Source organism: Lichenostomus cassidix, chromosome 5 (genome assembly GCF_008360975.1).
Source record: "Lichenostomus cassidix isolate B80296 chromosome 5, HeHo_3.0, whole genome shotgun sequence".
Lineage (NCBI taxonomy): Eukaryota > Metazoa > Chordata > Aves > Passeriformes > Meliphagidae > Lichenostomus > Lichenostomus cassidix.
This window is the reverse complement of record NC_139486.1, coordinates 26632200-26656998: the sequence shown is the minus strand read 5'-3', so window position 1 is coordinate 26656998 and position 24799 is coordinate 26632200. Positions and strand designations below refer to the sequence as shown.

The following is a 24799-nucleotide window of genomic DNA, read 5'->3' as shown; positions in this document are numbered from 1 at the left end:
TGCATAGAAAATATTTAAATTAGCTCCCTAATCTAGATTTGTAGTATAAGTGTAAGGAGTCCCTGTGCATTCAGACTGGAAGCTGATAAAATGTTCAGTTCTTAAAATAATTATTCAGCCTGGCAGAAAACATACATGTTGCCAGACTTTTGCATTAAAAGCACTGGTGGTATTCCATATTTGTGTTTATTGTTAGATGGTGGAGAGGTTTTTTATTTGTTTATTGGTATCAAGACTATGCAGTCACTGTGAGTAACTTTGGATGCCTGTTTCTTTTTTTCCATGCAAACAAATCTCTTTTCCAGAGTTTATCATGCTTCAGATACTGCAGTAAAACATTTGAAGTGCTTAGTTTCCAAATTCTATAATGGGGACTTGTAGACTCATAAATGATCTGTGCCTGTAATGAGTGTTTAAATGCTTCTCTTACACTTGCAACATTTTATAATTTATGGAATTCTTACTTTGAAAGATGTATTTGTTAAATATATACGTAATGCTTTTTGCATGTAATTACTGCATGTATTCTCACCCTTTGTAATACAGGTTTGTTGCATAGTGTCAGACTGGTAGATAACAGGCAATAATGCTGGAGCCCAGAGTAGTGCTTGGTGTTTCTCTGGTAATACATCTCTCATGAGCAAGGATGGTTTCTGCACCACATCATATTGTTCTCCTTTAGCAGAATTTGAAGGAAATATGCCTTATAATACAAAACAAACAGTTCAGTATACTGTATTACTTACATTACTTATATATTGATGTATGTGTATCAACTTAGTATATAAATGAAAATATATAGCATATTGACTCTGTAACAAAAGAATTGGTCCATAGAAAAGAAGTGATGATTTTAAACTATTGAAAACTAATGAAAAAGAAATACGTAAGGAAATTATTTTTCACCTGTAACAAGAGTGAATTACAAACAGTAATGGAACATTTAATCTTTATAACATTTAATGGAACATTTGATCTTTATAAACATATTTGTAACTCTTTCCATTAAATATATCTCTGGTTTACGTGTGTTGAAATTGCTCAAAATTTTGTTGTGGCTGAGAAGTGACTTCTTTGCTAACATAACTAGGTGCACTGTAGGCCCATTTACACTTCAGGGTGATCTGTCACTTATCTGGGTTTTAACTTTTATTTCCCTGTCACAGTTATCTTTATGTAAAAAGTCTTTCACCATTGTTAATATTTCTTTTGAATCTTGCTTGCCTGTAGATGACAAAGAAGAGAGTTTGTCTGGCTTTTTTTTAAGTTTGAAAAAACAGTTCTTTTCTCAAAAGGTATAACCTAAGTCCAGGTAAGGAAGTTTTAATAGCTCTCCAGTGTCATCTGTAGCGCTGGGCTTTTTCTATGCTGTTTTCACTTCACAGACACTTGAGAAGCTACCTACTCTTTTGCCTGGTCCCATTTACTCTGGTTCCTTTACTCTGTGTATCTTGAGTCAGTGTGATGGTGATTGTTCAGATGATGGTTCAGATTAAACAAGCTCTCTCAAAATGCATCATCTTGCTGTATTTGTTGTGAGAATGACTTTTGATTAACCTTTAGGCTAAGCACAGTAAAGATGTGATTTTTTTTTGAGAGTCGCCTGAAGCCTGTACTTGAACAGTAATGTGTCTGAAAAGCTGTTGAAATGAGTATCAAGTAGGCAGCTAAGAACCTTAGACATGCAAAGATTATTAAAATAAAAAGACAAGAAGGCAAGCAAAACTTGCTCTCTGATTGGAACTGCCTTTGCAACAGGGATTTCAAATAGTCCTTACCACTGTCCCATGCAGTGTGTATGGTAAGTTTTCTAGCACCACTCTCTTTTCTGTCTTAGGACATTGTGACAGCTGAGTGGCAGAGGAGCAATTAGAAGGGTGCAGATACAATCCTGCTGTATGTCTTGGAATATATTGTGGCAAAGATTCTGGCAAAAAGCTGTGAGAAAGGAAGTGGCACTGTATTGGCTGCCAATTTACTGCCTGCTATAGTCATAGCAGCAATCCAAATGGAGGCAGTTTCCTGTTTAGGGAGTAATCAGTAAAACTTTTAATACTGAAGATAGCAGGTGTTGGTTTCTCTGATCTTAACTCTCTGTCTTATTCTTTGTGTGTTACTGAGTTGAACTATCAGCAGAGAAGGAAAAAAAAATCAGTATTCAGCACACAAGTCTGATTTTCTTAAAAAAAAATCAAATAAAAATGGGACTACAGGTAAAATGCAAGTGCATATTTTAGTATGTAGTATTCTCCTTGTATCTTTGTCATATTAATAGATAACGTTTTATCACTACTGGAAGCAACTGTTGCCTATACAACATGGATTATAGATACCAGCAACTCCTCTTGGAACTAGCCCAAAAATCTGCTATTTTCAAGGCATGAATCCCAGGTTGATCAACACCCTTAAAAGAATTTCTTAACCTGACATGACATTTTAAACTATGCTTTTTCCAGCTAGTCAGATCTTAAGAGTCAGAACTCTTCATTATCATACTGTTCAAGAGTATCCAGAATATTTTGTGCATTGACAGCATCCTTGGTATATTATGGCTATAAAGTAGATCCTCAGTGCTGCTAAGTGTTTGTAAATCCTAAGGGTTCCTTTGATGTATTTGGTAAGGATGAACATGTTTTCTCAGAAAGATGATGAAGCTTTTCCTGGAATGGCTTGATTCTAATGAGTCCCTAAAAGGCTCTTATTATCAAATTGTAATTCCTCCATCTCTTTCTTCTTGCTTCTTTTAGCACCACTTTAGCCTCTGTTTTAGTCAAGGTATGTATTGAAGGAAAATCAAAATAAAACAAAGTTTCACTGGGAGGGATATAATTAGAAAGGAAGAATATAGGGAAGTTAGCAGAAAGCAAGTTAAATGAAACTTCCAATGCAGAGCCATTGCACATCAGCAAAAGGAAATAGAGCCTTGCACTTTGATGCTTGGACAAGCTTTATGCCCTGCAAATTCATGTTGAAAACTGTAAATTAAGCAGAAGAAGGATCAAAATTATTTTATTAGCTGAGCCAGACCTTAATAGGGCTGTGGTGTAAAGATTCAGCCTTATCCTTTAAAAAAACTTGAACTCAGTTTGTGGTTATTTAATTTGTACATAATTTTGAAAATTTTGCTAGCAATTAGGATTTTGTGTGCTACTTTCTTTCAAAACTGGCACCTACCAGAGGTAGTGATGGTAGTTATTATGTAGTGGAGTGTGTGCATATATGTATATGTACTTGGAACTTTTCTGTAGCATAATTCTCTGATGCTCAGTTATCATACATAAGTAGTTGTAGAGTATCATGTTGTCTCTTTGAGAAAATTAACTCCACTGCAGCCAGAACCAGCACACATATGTTACAGGGAATAGGAAGATACAGACAGATGGATAAATAGTCTTTAAAATATTGAGCAGACTGTGGGTTGTGAGGTCTGGGATATTTCAAGAGCCTATATGAGAAAGCTGCCATAAAAGCAACAGTTGAGTGAATGGAACAGTAAAAATGCATGTTTAAAGATTTGGGATTCAAGTAACTTGAAAGCAGAAGTAGTATTTAATTCTTGTAGAGCAAATGCAATGGAGGCTATATTGTTTTGGGTTTCTGATCATTAGCTGAAATGACTCACCTCTATAGAGGAGATTATAGATATTCAATACTATTTTTGTTTGACATTACTTAGGAAATTCCTACATACAGTTGCTACTTGTTTGAGAAATAGATATATAGTTATTGGTATCTTCCTTCCCACCATTTAAATTGGAGAAGTTGCAGGTATGGATTTGGGGCCAAAATTTCTTTAAATGTGGTTTATTTAGGTGTATGTTACTGCTGCAGTTGAGAAGACAAAAATAGATTAAATATTGAGAGCAAATGTATTTATACTTGGTAAAATAGCTACCATGTTGCCATTGGCTGTTTTACTGTGCACATCCTAGGCAGCAGAATGTTCTGTATTTCTGTCTGTAGATGTTAGTCCAATCTTGGCATGTGTGTTCATAACACTCTTGTGTTATATCTCATAAATTCTTCAGTCTGTGAGTATTCAGTTTTGCACTGTCTTGTGTGTATAAATGCATTTCTTACAAGCAGAACAGTGGGGAAACTAGGGGAAAGCTTTTCATATTAGGAGGACCAATGTGCATTTGATTTGAAGCAATAAACAAGAACACTGTCACTGGAGTAGTTAGGTACTACATGCTAAGCCCTCTGCCTGACTGGTTAGTGTGGTTTACTAAGAGTTGTCCTTCGGCTTCTGTTTGTGTCCATGTATGGTCTTTTGCCTTAAATTTTTGGGACCATGGAAATTTCATTGTGTTTTTATATGGTTTTCAGCACTGTAGTGAGTTGTCACTCTTTGTGAGAGATGCACAGACATACAAAGACTAGTATTTTTTACTTCCTGGTATATATAAAATAAATTTATAAAACCTTTTCTGTTTTGAGCACAATACATTTTGTGGTTTTGGTTCTCAACGTGTGTGCATGTGAATGACATGTATCTGTTAAGAATGCCTGAGATTGATGTAAATGCATCACTGCCATTCACCACAGCTGATTTTCTTCAGAACCTCAATCTCTTCTGCAGGTACATACACAATTGCTTAGCTTTTGGTGGTACATGCTACCTTGCATATATAGTCTCCAGCGAAGAGCTACCAAGGTGATACTGGGGGGTGAAGCATGTAACATGCAAAGAGACCCTGAGGAACTGGGTTCAATTTGTTTTGAGACAGTTAAAGGGAGATATGAGCTGCTGTCTTGAACTACCTAATGGATACATACAGAGAAGATGAAAGTAGATTCCTTGTGGACATGGACAATAATAGCACAGGAGGTAATGAATGTAAGTTGCAATATGTAGTAAGAAATGTGAGGGGGTGTTTGGTGGTTTGTTTTTTACAGTTGAAGCAATTGCATGTCAGACCAAGTTGCCAGGAGAGATTCTTGAAACTCTTTTTTTTTGAAGATATTAAGGACTCATCTGGGCAAGAGTCTGAGTAACCTGCTCTAAGTTGTTCCTGCTTTGTGCAGGCAGAGATCCCTGAGGTCCTTCAAACCTAAATTGTTCTGTGAATCTGGGGTTAGTTCTAAAACTGGCATTCCACTGCCTATTTGACTATCAGTCTGTAACTCCATTAAAGCTCAGAGAGAAGAAAATAGTTCTGCCTATCACAGAAATCATTGGTTAGAGCACTCAGTCAAAACCTAAACTGAATGTAGGTGTCTGTCTAATGTCACTGCCTTGATCACTGAGCAAGGGAGTGCTACAATTAAGTGTTGCAGTCAAATGAGCAAGTTTCGACATAATGACTGAAACCATCCTTTCCTCAGTACCATTTCTGGTTTCTTTAGATTATAGAGATGCTGAGGCAGAGGGAGAAAAGACAAACCCAAATAAGCCTTATCTCTTGAAGGAGCTTCCTTAATATGAATGATGAAAAAAATGGAAGAAATAAATTTTTTGGTTTTGTGTCATACCTGTTGTTTTTAAAGAAGTACCTTGATATAGGAGAGATTTGAAACATTCATTGTTGTGCTCTCAGGCACCTAGGAGTTGAGTAGGGATGGCATAAAGAAGTTTTGCTGGAGACTTCTGGCAGGTTTTTTTGCCTTAGCTTTTATAGTTTACTGCCTAGTTTGCAGGCCTTCATAAAACTCAGACTAAGACATCTGGCCATCCTCTGAAGAGCATGGAGAAGCATACACTGATTTTGAATTTTTTGGTTTTATTTTTGTTTGTTTAGTCCTGCCATCAGCATCAGCCCTGAGAAATTTATGGTCTAATTGGACAAAGAAAAATTTGAAGATGGCAGCAAAAATCATCTTAAAATAACAAGTAGAATAAACCTTTTATGTCAGATTTTTTAAGAAAGGCAAGTAGAAATGAGCTCAGGAGTGGACCCTGGAGATACGAATTGAAGGCTACCATGTTATTAAGTATTTGCTAAACAGAAATACTAGTGATACTTATTTATATGAAAAATTTCAAAATGTGTACTACAGGAGAAACCTAATGCCACTCTTCTATTCTTTTTCACTAATAAAGGGGTCTGCTCTTTCTTTCTAGCTGCTGTAGGTTAGATGCAAAAAGGGGCATTGGTATTGCTGCACTGAATATTGCAGTGCCTGAGATGTTGGTGTCCTGCCTGCAGGAATGAAAAGTTAAACCAATGCCTAACATTGGAGCTGGAGCTACTGCATACCTGAGGTGCTGGGAATACATAATTTGTCATTCCCACTGGTACTGGTTTAACTTTCCATTCCTGCAGGCAGGACACCAACATCTCAGGCACTGCAATATTCAGTGCAGCAATACCAATGCCCCTTTTTGCATCTAACCTACAGCAGCTAGAAAGAAAGAGCAGACCCCTTTATTAGTGAAAAAGAATAGAAGAGTGGCACTATCTGAGGGATTATTTTCCCCTCCTGGATTTACCTCCATACTCTTTGGCAGTGTCTTAGGATAATAGGTACAAATCTTGGATTTTAAGGATAGCAAAAACTTGCCATCCTTTGGATCCATTTCTTGAGCAAATTGGCAGAAAATACTATTTTTGCTGTTTTGTCACTTAGATGGAAAATGTCAAAGATGAAATTATTATTAGTGTGGGCAAAAAAAAGTCTCATCAGTAGAAAATTAGTGAGATGGTATTGGTGGATGAGAGGGAGTAGTAAAATGGGATTTAGCTGAGAATGGCACATATTGGGTCAGGAGGAAGACAATAACAATTTGATGGCTCTGATTTTTTTGTAGCTGTATTTTAAACGAATTGAAAGGATGCCCAGAATAGTAATAGTGAATCAATGCTGAAAATTATCCTTATTGTAAATGTAAAGAGCAAGTGAAGAAGGAGCACTGCTGTGAAGCCAGATGATTTTTTTTGTGTGTATGGATTTTATTTTTAACACTTTTTGGTTTAGGAAGGGAACTCTATCAAGAGATGAACATTGAAGGAATTTAACTTGCATTATGACACTAATTTTTTTTTTTTTTAATTAAAGACAGGTAAAGAGTAAGATAGTTCAATGGGAAATTTTAGCAAAAGGGGTAAGAAACATAAATATCTCTTTGTTTGTCAAACTTTGCTAATCTTTTAGTGTTCTAGTACAAATGTAAGAGGATATGCACACTAGTTAGTGTATCAACAGAAGATATGTACCAGAAATGTATTAGTGCAGATTAGCACTGTTTTCCTCTTTTCTGTATTTTGTGTTTTGGCAAATATCCATCTTAGGATATCTGCTAATTTCAGAATTGATATGTGTTTCACAATATTCATATATTCATCCAATTTATCTCCAAGTAATTGAGGCAGATAGTCAGTAGCAGATATTTACAGTTTGCATTTCATAAGCTAAACAAAGCTGCTATATGTATATGCTTATATTATAAACTACCAAGATGTGTTTATATTTGCAGTGCATGATTCTAAAACACAGTAGTCTTACCAGGTGTCACTACAGTGGAAAATTTGCTGGCTTTTCCACATTACAAAAATATTTCTTCTGTTTATTTGTTCTGATTTGAGTTTCCTTAGCCTGAGGTGGACATAAAGATGGTTAGTTCAAATTAAAGTCTGCTACCTTATAGTTTTGGAAAAAGTAAAAACAAAAGGTGAGACATTATTGTTAATGAAAACATTAAGAGCAGTTGCATCTTTACGGAGTTGGAAAGCTTTTCTATTTTTATTTTTGTGATCTAGAGTATGAGAATGAAAAGATACAGACATTTCATCTCCACACATAGGAGCGTTGGTATTATGTATTTGTTCTATTTAGAAAGGTCAAGATCTGCTATTGGAGGTATTTTGAGAAGAGGAGCAATGCTCAGTAATAAATGGTGACTGAACTTTGAGTGCTGAAACTGCACAAGGATATGCCACTAAGACTGCATCTACAGCTGGCAGATGGTAAACAATAACTCTGAATGCTTGTGAGATTTTTCTGAAGTCTTTAATAAGCTTTCCTTTAAATCAAGGAAGGTCACGTTTCATTTCCTTGTTTTATCATCAAAATTATGGAAACTGTTTCAAGGGCAAGATAAGATTTTTCATACCTTAAAAAAGAATTTGTTAAAATTCTTATACTAATTTTTGTTACATTTATCTTGCTAAGACTAAAGGACAAATAAGCTAGTTTCTTCTCTTTTGGAACCCCCTTAAATCAGTGCAAATCATGACACTAATTTCTACACTGTGCTTTAGCTATGATGTTGATGTTTAGAAAAACCTGCTACAGGAATTTGTATAACCATCACTAATTTGCTCATATGTTAATAATCACCTTGAAAGGTCCTGTCTGTCCAGAGAGAGCTGCCTTAACCAGTCCCCATAAGTATGTACATATTTAAAGGAAATGGTTGTACTTCCTGGAGATCAGAAGCTGAGCACTGATGCAGAGATGTACTGTAGCCAGAAGTGTGGGAGATGGCAGAAAGCTTTTTCTTTCCACTCCTCTGGCCCCCAGTTAGAGTACTCCTCTTATGACCCTTTGACTTGAGTGGTCCTGTATGTTTTGGGGTGGGTGTGACTGAATGAATATGGGCTTGATTCTTTCTGTTTCCAGCTGAAGCTGCAGAACCTGTTCTCTTACCTTTCTTCCCTTAATGAAGCAGGATCCATACAGCTCCCTGTTGCTTTATTGGCTTGCATTAACAGCTGATATGAAAAGGGATTATAGTCACTGAAAGGAATTGACAATCATCGAATGAAGTGTTAAGAAAGTCAGAAAAACACAAAAACATTAGCCAGCATCTTACTGCTGAACTGGAAGCATTTGCAGTAAATGTATTTTAAATGTCTTTGAGGATTAAAAAAAAAAGAGAAAAAAGCCTAACAGCATAGTGAGAATGTATTTACAGCAAACATTTCTTGGCCTGGTTCCTCAGCTGTCATGGTTATGACTGTGCAGTTACTGCTGCTGTGGGAACAGCCTGTGAGAGTGCTTTCTTTGCTCTGCTTCCAGTAGTCTCATTTCTTGTGCACATTACGCAGGTATGCATGTGTCTGCTCTCCTTTGCATAAAACAAAACAAATGCAAAACATGCAACTGTTTAGCTGGGTTTGTTGACTAGATGGGAAGAAATGGCAGAGACCTCTTAGTGTCTCGAAATGGTTGTGCTGGGGTTAGATTTTTTTTTCTTTTTTTTTCCCTTCAGGATTTTAAAGGAAACTGTTTTGAGGTCTAAGCTTTCTCTGCAGCAAAGTTCAGAACTTTGTGCCTAAATTGCATCCAGCATCATTCTTGGAAAGAGGTAGTGATTTAAGCATGATCTGAAGTGTTTGATAAACAGGAATACTGGTGGTAGAGGAATGAGGGAGAGAGAAGGGACTGCTTGTTTTCTTTTCTGAATGAAACTTCCATTATTTATGTAAACTTTTTCAGAAAAATAATAGACACCTAATGCTACTCTTCTACTTTCTTTGTTCTCCTCCACTAATAAGAGGCTTTGTTCTTTGTTTCTAGCTGCTGTAGGTTACATGCAAAAAGGGACAAGGGCATTGCTGTGCTGTGCCTAAGAGTTTGGTGTCCTGCCTGCAGGAATGGAAAGTTAAACCAAAGCCTAGGCTGGAGCTACTGTATACCTGGGGTGATGGGAATACATCATTTGTCATTCCCAGTGGTACTGAGGGGCTACTTTGCCCTCCTGAGGGTACTTTCAGACCCTTTGGCAATGCCTCAGCAGAGTAGGGGCTGTATCTTGGAGTGCTGAAGTTTAGAGTTTGGTGTGGAGTAAGTGGAAATTAATGGTGTAAGTTGATGGGAGTAGGCTTGCCAGCTGGAATTGAGCAGTACTGAACATGTTGAACAAGATGGCAACAAGGAAAAGCCTGTGAGCTGGCTCACTTTCTGTCTCTGTCCTGAATTTCAGCCCCTAAATGTAACCTTACTGGACAGCTGTGTGAAGATTTAAAGCCAAAATTGAGCCCACTCTGTTACATGCGAAGACTCTTCTTTCAGTTGAACTTCACAGGCTTATTCTCTATTCATAATAACAGCCTTAGAAGCCTGGACATGAGAGGTGCAAGTTTGGTGACATTATCAGTTTAGCATTTAAGGCTGTATCACCTGCTACCCAGGAGAGTGCCCTGAAATCACATACAGGAGTCATAACCCTCTGCTCTACAGCTGGGAATGCAAGATTCCTGGGGCCAGGACTAGATGCATGAAGGGGCAATGTGACCAGATCTGTGCGGGAAATTCAGTTAAGCTGAAGCTTTAGCTTTCAGGTGAACACCTCGGCTGCTGGCCTTGTATAGGATCATGGTGGCTTCTGTGGCTTATGCATTCTTGCTTCGATAATTTCACCCAGGTTAATGCCACCTGCCTGGGAAATTAAAACTGGTATCTTCCATTTGTAGTTAGGTTCCCTCATATGTCAAATTGCGATAGTAAGTAGTTGCTATTACAACAGCAGAACCATGGGCTTTGAAATACTGGTTTTGGTTTGATTCTTTTGTGTTTTAATGGCCAAGTGTGCTCAGCTTTGTGTTGGGTTCAGTGTTGCCAGTGGCAGGTGCAGTTAGAGTGTGTGTGCTAGATTGGGCTTGTAAGACTTGCTCCTTTCCCACAAATGTGTAATTCATGGATCCCAAATGGGCTTCAGGTTGAAATTTTATGCTCAGTGGTGATTTTCTATTTCTCTTCCTGAGCATTTGGGAGAATGCATAGGTGGAGCTTCTTTTTGAGCACGTTTTTTTCCCATTTTTTAGCCTTTCTTTTTCATCATTTTGATCAAAAGTGGAACCTCGCTACCTCTGAGCATTGATTGAACATTGACACATTGTTTAGCATTTCACATTAGTTTTACCTATTAAATAACTATGAACGTAACTGTATAAACAGCTCTTAAAAATTAATATTGAACTTATATATGTTAAACTGATTGCATAGAGTTGTTTCATTTCTTTTTCTTTTTAATAATCCAGCTTGCATTCTGGCTGTTGGAAGCTGACAGATTGATCCTTCACTCAAACCATCCTCCCATATCTCTTTTGCTCACAGAAAATAACTGCAGATATCCAAGAATAGCAGCAGGTTTTGTACCAGTATTCTTTGTAGAAAGTGATTATTTCTCACATCCCAAGTGATTGACACAAACGTAAAGTAATTGTGCTTAACGTACCAGAGATTAGTGTCATGGGGTTTTCTCCCCTCCCCCTCCCTAACAAAGAAATATCTGCTTTTTTTGTACTATTTATGAAGCTGTAGACTGACTGTGCTTTGCTCCATCAATAGTATCTTTTAAAAGAAAGATTATGTTCTCTTAGCAGAGTGCTGCCTTTGGAATACAGCTCTTACTATGCAACCAAAGTGGATACCCTTTTAAAATGCTTTTTCTGGTAGATTTTTATCCTGTATAAAAACATTAAATCTCATTAAATAAGAATGGGAGCTAAAGAAAAAGCCGGGGAGTAAATGAAAATATGAAAACTGTCCATTGCTTGGCAGCAATCACTGGATGTCCCTGAAATGCTTGGTGTCAGCACCTTCAACAAATGATTTTAATTAGGTTTAGAATACAAGTAACATTTTATTGTTGCAAATTCATGGCTGAGGTCACTGGTGAATGCAAAAGCATGGTTCTGTGGGTATGGCAGTTATTTTGGCAGTCTGTATTTGATGCTTTCACAGATTATCTGTTGTCTAATTGATAGTAAATAGTCTTACTACTCTAGGAGTATGACATTCCGCACATCTTTGAATTGTGGCTATGGTGTGTGTGTGACTGCAAAATATGTGTAGTATTAAAGTTTATTTGTTTTCATTTTTACATCTTCTCGGTGTCTTTAATGCACTTTCTATGTTCTACTCTTTGTTAGGACAATGTATATGCAATTTTTCTTGCTCATTTCTGACCTAAAGACAGTTTTTTTGACAGAGAACATATACCAGTTTCACAATCACAGTCCCATGGTCATGAATCTACTCTGTTCACCTTCACATGTACTCTTGCTTGCATTCTTTTCTAACACTCTCTTATCTTCTTCAATCTTCTGTAGAATTGAAAGGTTCTATATTTTGTGCAGCCTTGTTGTTACTTCTTGTTGGAAATATTGAGTGTTGTACTTCGAGGTAATTCAAGCAGACTTTCCAACACTGATTTCATTTGCAAGGGGTGACTGTTTTGAATTCAGTGTCAGAGGTAGATATACTTGTGAATTTAAGTACAGAAATTTTGGAGGACAAATTTTTATCCATACTTGTGAAAAATGGATTATTAAAAAAAAAAAAGCCAGCATTTTATTATTTAAAATTAGCGTTTCAACTCAAGGCTAGTTACTTAAAAACCTGATAACATCTCATCAGGCAGAAAACAAAGTTCTGTATTGAGATTTACTGTCTTTTGGCCTCAGTTCAGCGGTCTGCATCTACCTGATTCTATTTCAGTTTTCATGTTGCACTATTTATGGTAATATATTGAGAGTTTTCTTCAGCAGCATTTGAAGTGACTTGGATAACTCCTATCATATTACTTTCTTTGATAATCCTTTTTTAGAAGGCCTTAGACTGGCCGCTCTAAAAGTTCCCTTTTCTGTACAATAAAGCATTATACATTGTAGCTGAGAAACAGAATTTTCTGACATTTTTAATCTGATGATTTTTAGTTTAAGTGCTGATTTAAAATCAGTGTTTCAGTTATGGTCTTGAAATGGTAACTATAATAGTCTGTTAGTACCCTAGCAAGGAATTTATAAATTGTTTTTTTGTACCAGAAAATGAATTGAAACTTAAGGAAGTTAAATAGCCTATGAAGCAATTTAGGAACATTGCTTTCCATTGCATAGCTTAAGCATTCAGTCTTAAATTATATATTAGCTTTTAACATCATTACAAAAATATAGGCTGAAATACATATGGGGAGTGGGTTCTTTAATCTTCTCCCTTTTGATATTTGTTGCCAACACTTGTAATATTTCCTTCTGTTGTTATTGTGGGGAAAATCTCATTCAGACAGCTTATATAAATTTTATGAGCTTAAGCTGAGTCCTGATAATACTGCCTTAAAAATGTGTTGTTGGTTTGGGGTTTGATAGCTCAACAGTGATCTTACCTTTGTGTATTAGTAAAGAGAACTCAAAGAGAATTTGTAGCTTAGATGATATGTTTAACATAGCTGTATCAACCTGATGACTAGTTTAATTAGAAGATGGGATGCTAGCCCAGTTTCTTCTGATTTATTTGCCTTTGTGTTACTTAAATTCTGTGCTTAGTTTTACTGCAAATAGGCATGGGAATAGATAGTTGCCTCATTGCATATTTCTTTTCCTGATGTCATTATTCAGTAGCTGAACTACAGGCAGTTCTGTATTGTAGAACTTGGAAAAAAAAAAGATGGTGTGTTTCTGAAGAAAAGTTTCTGCAAGTTATGAAGTGCAGGCTGTGATTCAGGTGTAGAGAGAGCAGCAGACCAATGGTCAGGCTCGCGACTGCATAGTAGAAGTTTGCTTTACAAACTGTCATCTTTTAGAGAACAAACCCTGGGAAATGGGAATCAGAGCTCACAAAAGCTCTTTGTAGTAACGGCTTGAACCTAGAGGAAGGGCCTTTTATGTGTGCTAGTGCTGATACAGTCTTCATCAGAATTATTCCTTTCCAGTCATCCCCAGAGATCATTCCCAGGCTCTTGTGGGCATTCCAGACTGCCCCACAGCTGGGTTCCATCTTCCCATCAAGCTGATAAGATGCTGGCTGGGCTTCCTGAAGAAGCTTGGTGTTGAATGCCTTCCCTCCATCTCCTGGAACACCCCACACAGAATAACCTCTTCATTGTTTTCTGGGAATTGTTTAGTTTTGTTGGTTATACAAGTAAAGGTGACAGAAACTTCAGGTTACTGTGTTTGCCTTCAGTTCTTAAATTATTAAATGCCATCAGGGAGGAAGAGGAGGAGGCAAGTTTCTGTTTTGGTTGTTGAATTGAACCGGACTCTGGCATTCTTCCCACGCATTTATGTCTAAAAGTTACTCTTACCCTATATTGAGAAAGACTGAAAGAATTTCCTTCTCCTTGAGGATATCTTTGTAGCAAACTGTTCTTATGTTTCACCTCCATTTCTCTCTGAACTTGGCAGAACAGACTGCTCAGAAATACCTTAGAACGAATTTGAACTGTTGCAGTGCATCTGTTTTTCATGGTGTTACATTGCAAGGCTTTGAGATTCGTTAAGCGTCAGAGGGGCAGTTGTGTTTGTTCAGAAAGTGTTGAGTTGTGTTAAGCACTGTGGCATATCCTGTTATGATACTACCAAAGAGAAAGTTTCCATAGGGGCTAAAAATCTTCTGGTTTATGTCTGAGGAATGTCTCCTTTCTTTATCAAATACTTGTGAAAATAGATTCAAAATTTGATTAAAATGCCATGTTTCATTATACTATTCCTAAATTATCTGTTTCCTTACACTCTGAAATTACTTACTTGTTCCTAATGACTGTGTGTGTCTAAGTAGCATCTTCTAAGTAATTTTTCAAGGAATTATTTTTAAATACATGTTTTATTTTAAAATACATGGGTTTTATTTTAAATGCATGTTTTATCTGAACACATAAGTCCATGTGAACAGGTATATAAATCTTCATTTAAGAGCATAATTTTTTATCTTTACTTTGTTCAGTTGTTCGCCTGTATTAAATCATTAATATACACACAAAGTAATTAGGAGAGGAAGAGAGAGCTGGCAGGAATAGAACTTAAGCTGCCTGCAGTGTAGCTCTTAATATATTTCTGATACTGGTGTTCAGAGCTTGGCTGGTTGCTGCCAAGTCTGCACCTGCATAATGCTTGATTGTAACTCTGTATGTATTCCTCTTAATAGGAACAAGTAAACAATATCTTCTGTTATTTACCAAACAACCAAACATGAGGATTACTTCAAAGTCATAAGTAGCCATCCCTCTTCTGTGCTAATACTCTATCATTTCTGCCTCATGCACAGAACATGCTCAGGCTTCATTCCTCAGCAGAAATGTCATCTATATCTCTGTGTTCTAGCTTGAGTTTAACTTGCTATTTAGAACCCTTACTCAAAATGCATATCTGGTACTTTGATTATGGATTGTCACATAAACAGAATGATTGATTAAAGCAATTTACATAGAAGCATTCCTGGCGTTTCTGAGCAAGGGAAAATACACGGAACCACGTGGCTCTTAATTACACTGCTTAACAATAAATGTCAAGTAAACCTTTTTAAAAAAAGATGAATGCTCTGCTTAAGGAAAATGCAATTACATTTCTATGCTTTGAAATGTTTTATGCACTGTATACATTAGAGGGGCAAAGACATTAACACCTCTGTACATGCAAAGGTGCTGACAGATTTCAGATGCTACAAGGCAGGCTTTTGTAGTTGTCCACCTATTGCTTGCAAAGGGAACTCATTTACTGTAATGTGCTGTTAATCTGAGCTCATTTTCTTGTGTGAAACCACATTTGCATACAGACACACTTCTTGGAACTCATTGAGAACATGAGGACAGTGGTCCTGATTTGGTAAATTGTTGCATATAAACAAGATTTGCATTCAAATTAGTGTTTTATATCACAGCCTGATTATATGTTTCATTTTAATAATGTTGAGTGAATGGCAATAGTAGATTTCAAAAAGCCACTCCTGATTTTATATTCCAGTTCTAAATTTAATTTAACATGTCTTTCCTCTCTTTCTACTCTGCTGAAATTTAGTAACAGACCTGGAATTTCTTCTCCCATTAAATAAAGTGTACATTTCTATAACAAATGATACAAATTACGTTTAATAATTTGTTAAATAAAAGATTTTCATGCTGCTGTATTCCTGTGGGAGGGTGATGGAGGAGCAGCCAAACATCACCCAATCCTTGCAGAATAGAAGCAAATAAGAGGAAGTCCACAGTAAGAAATGGGGTTATGTGCAAACCAAGTCTGACCAAACCTGTATGTCTAGAGGCTACTGCCCAGGCAGATGTACTAGCTCAGTTCTTTTCAGAAATTATGGGTATATAATTTTGGTGCAGCTCTCCCTTCTGGCCTGAATTACAAATTAAAAAGAAGAAAATGAAATTGTGAGGATAACTAACTCCTTGACTGCATTCAAGATAAAAAACAAGGTTAGTTTTAATTAGGAGTGGTTTTCCAATCTAGTTTGCCACCTGATTTTCACCAGTTCAGCACCACAGCAGTGGCATGACTCAGAGAGGTTTGTGGAGGGTAGTTCTCTCATATATTCAGAACTTACAAACCTTGGCATATTGGCTATGGGTTTTTCTGAACTTGTGGGACAAAAGCCTTTCTTCCTCCTGCTCTACACAGTGGCAAGATGTCCTCTCCACTGTTGTTGGGATGGTGTAGTGTCTCCGTTTTTCTATGCTCAAATTTGTAAGTATTATAACAGAGCACACTTAATTTGATAGACAGCTCATTTCTTCTTGTTTTCAATCCATGAATTTGAAGAAAGTGTGTGAAATAAGATGTTTTCAGTGCCATAACTTAAATAAAGCGTTACAATTTAATTGCACTGTGTGTTAACAGAGTATTTTTCCTGTTGCCTAGCAATGAGATTTACCATGAGATTTACCATGTGCTTAAGATTCCTTTATTAACTTCAGTTTTCAAAGGTTTATAACTTTATTAAAAATCATTACTTACAGGACAATCCAGAAAGTGTATGTTGAATGTTATAGGGTCACTTACTAAGGAAGCTTGAGACAGAAAGCTCTGGTGCCCTCTGATTTCTGTACCCTTTCTCCCCACTGCTACATGGGGTGAATTTCTTGAGCACAATTTTGTGTATCCCTACAAATCTGAATGTCTAGGAAAGGATTTGAGCGCTGGTGTTTGCAGTTGCTCCCAGTAGCATTGCACAACTGTAATGCTTGGTATGTTCCATGATCACATGGAACTCGATGAAGGAGACTAGAGCTTGAAGAGGTTGGAGGAGCAGAACATCTGGTAAGGGTAAAAAGAAAAGCTGTAGGTCAAGCCCAGAAAGTCACTTTGTTTCACAGGAGGAGCTAACTTAAAGTTAGGGCCTACAAGTATATGCAAAACCAGACAGCTTTTAGCTTGAGGGAAAAATATTTTTCATTCCAGTTACCTCTGATAAGGTGGGATTTGGATCATTTTGTACTACTCCATAAGGCAGTGCTGTACATAAAAGGACTTAAATTTGAGCTCCTGCAGAAAAGGGCTGGAAACTATTAAATATCCAAGTTTTTTTTCCAAGAATATATCCAGGAACCAAGTGTTTTCTGGCAGACAAAGTGATTAGAAACTGTGTCAGAATGATAGTAGTGCTATGCCACTCGTAAATGTGTTTCCAGACTGCATCTTGCTGCAGGGCAGAAAGCAAAAAACCCAGTTTATTCATTCTATTCTGTAGAAGCATTTAAGGAAGGGGAATATGATTACTGAAATTCTATTATATATAATATATATGTGGATTTAACAAAAGATGCCAGAATCAGCCTTCATGAAGACGTGGGAGGGGTGAGGTATTTTGAATTAATCCAGTAATCCTTATTAAAAACTAAAAGTGCCTATACTAACCTAGCATTTCAAAATGGTTGTGATTATTATGAAAGATCTGGGTTTGCATATTGAGGCTTATGCAGATTACTTACAGAAAATCTGTGTGTTTAGTTGCAAATCTTCAAGGAATGTGACTTTATTCATGTTGTAAACTACTGCATCTGTATAATTTCAATTTGTCACCTTTATAATGGTTGATTTTTAATTAAGAAACATAGAAATTTGAAGTTCATGCCTACATATGAGCAAAGTAGTTTTTACTGGAAAAGGAGACATTTGTCAGCACTGGTATTTATCTGGTGAATAACTAAGCAGGATTAGTTAAGAAAACCAAAGTAAAATCCAGACATTTTCAGATAAAACATCTTCTCTACCCATGATTGTTTCAGTATGTATATTTTTGCACATATATGTAGCTTTGCATTATGTAGTCTCAATATGATTATGAATGCTAATTGATTATAGAAATCTGCTAGGCATGGGTCATTTTTATTGACAAAATATAGATACTATAGATCAATATCAAATGTGAAAAAGTGCAGTGTTTGCTGTGGTTAACGTAAGAGGCATTTCCTGTTCAGCTAGACTGTCTTAGGCACCATTTAGTGTTCCTGCAGCCTTTGTGTAGAAGAGGAGAAATGGGAGGTGTGCCTGAGAATCCCTAATGTAGACATCTGAAGTTAGAATTTTCAGCTCACCTTCCCCATACATGTTGTCTCATAAGTGCTCTGAAATCTCCCTTCTTCATTAGTCTGCCTTGAAAAATTCTATTTCTCACTGGAGTGCGCAGTGGATTAGTGATCTGGATTTCACATCACATGTGCTTCCCTAGAAGTTCATCATCCATACAAGAACTGAATAAAAATGAATGAGTGTTGACCTGACAGGGTCTGGTATTCCATAACAATAAGTAGGGGACTGGCAAAGTGTTGATTATTTGTTGCTGTTAAAATGACATTTGAGGGAAAGTGTAAAGTACAACACTCTGGTTTGGCATTTTCCTGTATTAAAGCAGCTCATACAGTTCTATCTTGTACACCTATGAATCAGAAACATACCATATAATTCCATTATATCTGTTGGAAAATGTTTAGATAAAGTATAGGTAGACTGTCCATTATATAGACAAGGCCTAAGACCATTTCTGTTCTCATTAAGAGAACATTTATCTTGGTGCACCATGCTCTAGGAAGAGTTTTCTGGCTCTCCTGGAAGTTTGTCATACTAAAAAACGTAAGTAATCACTGCATTTTCATGTTGGAGTCTAATATCTTTAGTGGCTGATCTTATTTAATGTCTAGCAACCATTAAACTTCTTTTATTTTATGATGTCAAGAATGTTGTAAGTCTGTATAATTATACCTGGTTATTTTAATTTAACAAATCTGGGGTGTTTTGTTTCTTTATTTTTCTTTTCCTTTAACACCTCTTTTTCCTAGAAGAAAATCCACTACTGATAGCTCTAATATAATAACAAAGCAGAAAAGGTTCAATATTGATATGTAGTTTTAGCAAGTGATAAGAAGGAAGCAAAAGCAGTCTTAAATTAATGGAAACAATTCCTAAGCAATATTTGTTGCACAAACCCCTGATTTTTAGCCCGAGTTTTACCTAACATTTTCTTCTAACCGATGATTAAGCAGCTGCAAAGTGTTAAGTTATTGCTAAATTTTTTTTTTGGGAAAGAATTCAATAAGAACTATGCCAATGAAATTAATAATAAAGCTGCAGTCATAGTTTTGAGTAATCACCAAAGATTGTGTATCAGAAAAAGAATGTCTTGATCTTGTGCTGGAAGTGTGACTAAGAGAGGATCTCAGCATCATTCTTTTGAGGTGTCCTTGGTTCACTTGTTCATAGTATTACCAGGACTGCACTTAACCACAAAATGCCTTAAATAAAATCACTTAAATTTCCACATATGTTCGTATTGTTGTCTTGTAGGTTGACTGGGGTCAACTGGACTACTTAGTAATTGACATGCCTCCTGGGACTGGAGATGTACAGCTGTCAGTATCACAGAATATTCCAATTGCAGGTATGTGTATTGCTCTACTGTTTCGGAGATTTGAAGTTAATGAAGTTTGGTAGCTTTAGAAAAATCTTATTTTAAAACGTCAGTCAAAAATTATTTTATTTTTTTTCCCAGCATGCTAAGAAATTGTTTTACCAGTTACCTGGTGTTGGAAGCATTATCAGTGATTTTTAACACATTGGCATTACAGTTGTGTTACTTTTTTTTAAGCTAAGTTTTGAAAAGATGGAGAAGTCAGCTGTAACTCTTGAAGGAAAGACAGTCATGCCAAAAATTGCTGTTTTATAGTAGAAAACAATTTCCTTGTTTGTACCTACTACATAGTAAAGCTAATACAATAAAATAGTTTGTCTTCATGATTGCTTTTTAGTTAGACACTGTTAGTTTACAACATTTATTTAGATAAGTATTCGGCACTATAATATGCTGATGCATTGTTTTCCCTTTTCTGTTATCAATTTGACTTTTTGTAGGGGATTTAGTCTTTGACAAATCAATCTTGCTGTTTGCAGGCTGCCCTCCAATCTCTCAGCAAGATGTAGAAATTCTGCTTCTGAAAGAATGCTCAAGCCTCTCGCAAGGTCTAAAATACTGTAATGGTTTATTACCTGTCTGACATGCTTCAACAGAAGCAGTCATCAATAACCAGCATAAACAGTGTTAAGAGCTCAGTGGTGAAAGAGCAAAAGCAATCCTTACAGTCCCAGGATCAATTTAATAATTGCTATGGCTTTTCACCAGCAGGGGAGCCCATGGGATCTCCATTCTTGGTAGTTGTCCAGATCATACTACACAAATCCCCACCTGGCTTTATCTATACCTCTCAGAGAGGTCTCCTAACTAACCTTTTCTAACTAACAATTTTGTGAGTACAAGTTAGAAGGGGTCAGTAGGATTGCTTGCTCCAATTTTAATGGGATCAGACAGGTGTGTGGATACAAACCTGAAATGGTAGCATCTTTGGCTGCACTCATTCTTCCCTGAGTGCTGACAGGCTCATGTGCACAGGCCCTGCTTCCCTCCAGCACTCCTTTGTCTCTGCACTTTGGTGGCAGTAACACACTGAAGTGAATCTGCTAAATATTAAATTGGTTTTTCTTTCACTTATGTGTAGAGCTCTTACCAGACTGTCTGTAAGTGTAATTAATAAAGAACTGTGTATCTCTAAAACTTCATAGGATAGGATAAAAGAGTTAGCTTGAGATATAGGTGGAAGGCAGATCCCTCTATAAGGAGACAAGAGCTAATGGATTTTGGGATATACATCCTGTGTTCACAGCAATACCATTAACAGGACAGCGATGTCTACAGAATTGAAAGGAGCCCTTTAACAATCAGGCTTTTTCCTTAACATAGTCACGTCTCAGCTTCAATCAGTTGAGCATGATAACCACAGTTATATATAGATATATTTGGATATACATATATTTGGAAGACAATTTTTTGACAAATTGTTAAATTTAGTGTCAAGGCTGCATGGAGAGGAGCTCATGATCTTCAGCGATGTCAAGTTCAGAAAAGCTTTAATCTTTTGACATATAAAACTTAAATGTTCAGACACATGCTAGCTCAGCCACAACATTATTGCCCTGGAATTGTTAATAATCATGGGATGTTCTTTCTGCTGTCTGTGATTGTGTTTAGCGATGGAAGAGAGCAAATCAACAGAGTTGTAATAAAAAATACAATGATTCCTTCGTAGGAGAAGTAAGAGCAGGCTTCTAGTGCCTCACTTTGTCAGTGACCTGGAGCACATAATAAAAAGCAAAGTATGATTCATACCCATTTTCTTAAATATAGTGCTTAGTAGGTTGTGTGTGTCAGTAGCAAAGCAGGAAGGCCTTTTACTCCCAGGGTTTTAAGCAATGAGGTAGAACATGACCATGGCACAGAAGTTTTTGGTAAGGTAGAATTTGATTTAATAATGTACATAGGGGCAATAAAATTATGCAGTTGATGAGTTGCAGTTTTGTTAGTAGGGGTTTTTTAAAGTGCAATGGGTAGTGATAATTTCTGTTTACTGCAATGCACCTAAATGTCCTGATTTAACATAGAAAAGGTCGTTAGACTCTTAATCTTCAAGGGATTGTTGTGCCCTTTCCCTGCGGAACTCTGCACTGCTTTCAGGAGTGTGAGTGGTTATGGTGGTGCACTGGGTCCTCTGGGGCAGAGAGGTGATGGAAATTACTTTAATCCTGTATTTCTTCTAAATTTTGCTGACATTTGATTGTGAAAGGTCACGAGATCTTTCTAACTGATAAACTACATAAGTAAATGGAAACCTTAATTTATTTTTGTTTTCATAATGCTTAACATCTTCATAGTATGCAGTAAGTGTTAAAAAAAGCAAAACCAGTTTTAAAAAAAGCTGGATTTTCTTGCCAACTACAGCCATGTTCTCATTTTCCTGTAGATGTAACAAAGTGAAGAATTAAGACTAATTTTTACTGAGTAAATAATTTTTATTCAGTATTTTCATTAGTTTTCCATTTGGTTGTCAGCAACCTGTGGTATTCACACCTGTTAAATCAGGTTATGAGGCAAGTCAAAGTAGACAAGATGTTGATTTAAAAGAAGAAAAGGGAAGCAGGTTTAATACAAAAACAAGCAATGAAGACTTTCCTGATATGCCATAAAAGGAGATATATTCTTGCCCATGTCTCTCTACAAACTCTTTGCTATAGGTTTCTAGCATAGTTTTTTTAGGGTTTTTAAAATTTTATTTCTTTATACAAGTGTATGCTTTTACAACTTCCTAACTGAAGACAGCATTTTTATTTGAATTATGAAATAGCTTCCCATTGTTCCTACAGTTGCTCAGTTCAGCTTATTTTTTTGTCAATCGTATCTTAATAAAATTAGGAGTGATAGCATCACTTTACATTTGTCTTTCTCATTAGTTGGTTTTGTTGACCATGCTGAAGTTGACTCTTGAAATTAAAAAAAAAAAATAAATGTATTCTGCTTTTGATGAAGACAAACAAAGCAGAGAAGGAGCGTTAAGATGTGCAATTCCCTGTGTTCTTACTGGCTTTATGAATCTGTGATTTAGGAAGAATTTTCTCTTTTGTTTATTGTGGCTATTTTTCACCTTCATTGGAAGGACTTTTTTTTGTGTATTAGAGCTTGAACTGTGCTTTCTTCTTTTGCTCGTTACTTGCTTTCTGTGTCTTTTCTCGGAGTCCATAGCATTGCTTAGCATGCTTTTATTTTCTTCAACTTTGTTCCTTTCAAGGGTGTGGAAGAGAGTGGCACAGATCTTGATGATCATATCTTTGGAGCAGTCTACAGAATTCTGTTGGTTTGCGGACTCTGTCTTCATTTGCAATTCGTATTTTCTAAGCCCTGGGTTGTCTTTTACTCTGTTACAGAAAGTATTTGGTGTTGTGCCACTCTGTTCCTTCTCCAGTTTTCTTGGTTTTTTTTTCATTATCCTTTGAAGATGCCTTGAACAGTCATGGTATTAGTGGAATAAATTCTCTGTTTTTCCTCAGAGACAACATATATATCTTAGTTTAGTAAATTTAGAAGTGCATTATCTAATTTGCATGAAAGTTGTTCTTTGATTTGCGTGCATGCATATGTGAGATACAGTATTTGCATTATGGTTCCTTCATTATTAATCTGTGGCTTCCTCGGGATAGACAGAGCAGAATATTTTTATTTTGCCTCTAAATAAATTCACAAAACCCGCACGCATGTTATTGCCAGCCACTTACAGAATTTTCTGTGTGAGAAAGAGCACTGGTAACGATGTTTTGTTTGTGGTGGGTTTGGGCAGATGGGGCATGAAAAACTGCAGGTTTGCAACATCTGAGTGTAAGAGAGACACTGATAGGATGTGTGAAATGGTATTGTGTTTCATTTTACAAGACTGTTTTCCTGCATCACAGGCCCCATAGCTTTATTGAGTCAAAAGGAGACTAGAGGAATACCTAATGGGTGTAAAAGAAAAACAAGATATGTCCTATAATTCCAGTAGTCATTAAAGAGACTATCAGCCCCATGCAACCTTGGCTGGAGCAAAAATTTTGTGTGGGTACTTTTCCTTCTTTCAAAGAAGGTGGAAAAGGAAACTGCTGTGGCTTTTGATTTTATTTTTATTAGTCTTAGTCACCTTACAAGGAGACACATCTTATTTAGCATATTGTTCTTTAATCATCTGTAACTTTATTCACGTTGCAGTCATTCTTCAACAAACTAGTATGAAGAATGTTATGATAGCTTTGAAAATGTGATGCATATTTCTGTATAAATACCACTGCTTCCTTCAGATGCAAATTTGCTTTCCAAATAGAAATCCAGAGTCAAGCTGGAGAAAATAGCTTTGTTCATGTCCAGTTAGTTAATTTGTGTTGAGTTCTACTTCCTTACTTCTATTTCAGTCTTCTGTTCCATCTTTTGCATGAACAAAAGCTCCAGAAGTGGGTTCTTTGTCTTGTATAGAACATGCATGCTTGGAAAGGTTAGAAACATCCTTACACATTTTCCAGCTTTTAAAACGTTTTTAAAACTGGGGGTTTCAGATGATGTTATGATGTTTGCTACCAAGATATAGTGTGAACTAATGATATTATGAAAAACAAGGCTTATGGTTCATTTGCATTTCCTAGTTGCTAAATTGGGAAATCTGTGGGTTTTGATAATTTAGCTGAAGGAGTCATAAGTAAAATTAATAAATACTATTGGAGATGGATGCTTAGCCTCCCTAAAGACTGGGAGAGAAGCTTATTATTCTCTCCCTTTGGAGTGTGAGGACTGTGTAGGCAGCAGCAAGAGCATCTGTTTGAGAGGTGATCTCAGAGCTCTGCACCAGTGTTTCTGCCTCATGGGGAAGCTGCACTGTGGGAGCTGACCATTAAATTAGCTGTCTGCTGCCCTCTCCTTATTAACGTTCAAGGGAGTCAGTGTTAGGGAAGTGTGACAGCTTGACAGCTCTAGAGACCGACACTGTCTCAATTGGCAGAACCAGCTCCAGGTTAATACTGGAATTGTTTCATTTGCTAAAGTTTATCCTTTTCTTTGGATATTGAGATGCTGTAGCAGTGAAAACCATTAAAAGTATGTATCTGCCCAGTGGGAAGCTGGCTGAGACTAACAAATAATTTCACATTTTGCTGAGCAATCTTTTAATAATTACAGTAATGAGTATTGAACTGGGTTTTTAGAGGCAACCTAAAGGTAAAAGGCTTCAAGTTTTATTTCATTGCTCCTAATTTTGTCCATCTTTAGAAAGTAACTTTCTTTTTCCCATATGAAGCAC

The 24799-nt window shown here is 36.6% G+C and overlaps 1 protein-coding gene across 3 annotated transcripts in view; it reads left to right on the top strand.

Annotated features, from left to right (window-relative positions):
- Positions 1–24799, top strand: part of NUBPL (NUBP iron-sulfur cluster assembly factor, mitochondrial) — an 82550-nt gene that overhangs the window by 30625 nt on the left and 27126 nt on the right. For all 3 annotated transcript variants that reach the window (XM_085061934.1, XM_085061933.1, XM_085061931.1), the window contains one exon: positions 19446–19539. In XM_085061934.1, the coding sequence (XP_084918060.1) occupies positions 19446–19539 (94 nt within the window). The remainder of the gene's footprint in view (positions 1–19445; positions 19540–24799) is intronic.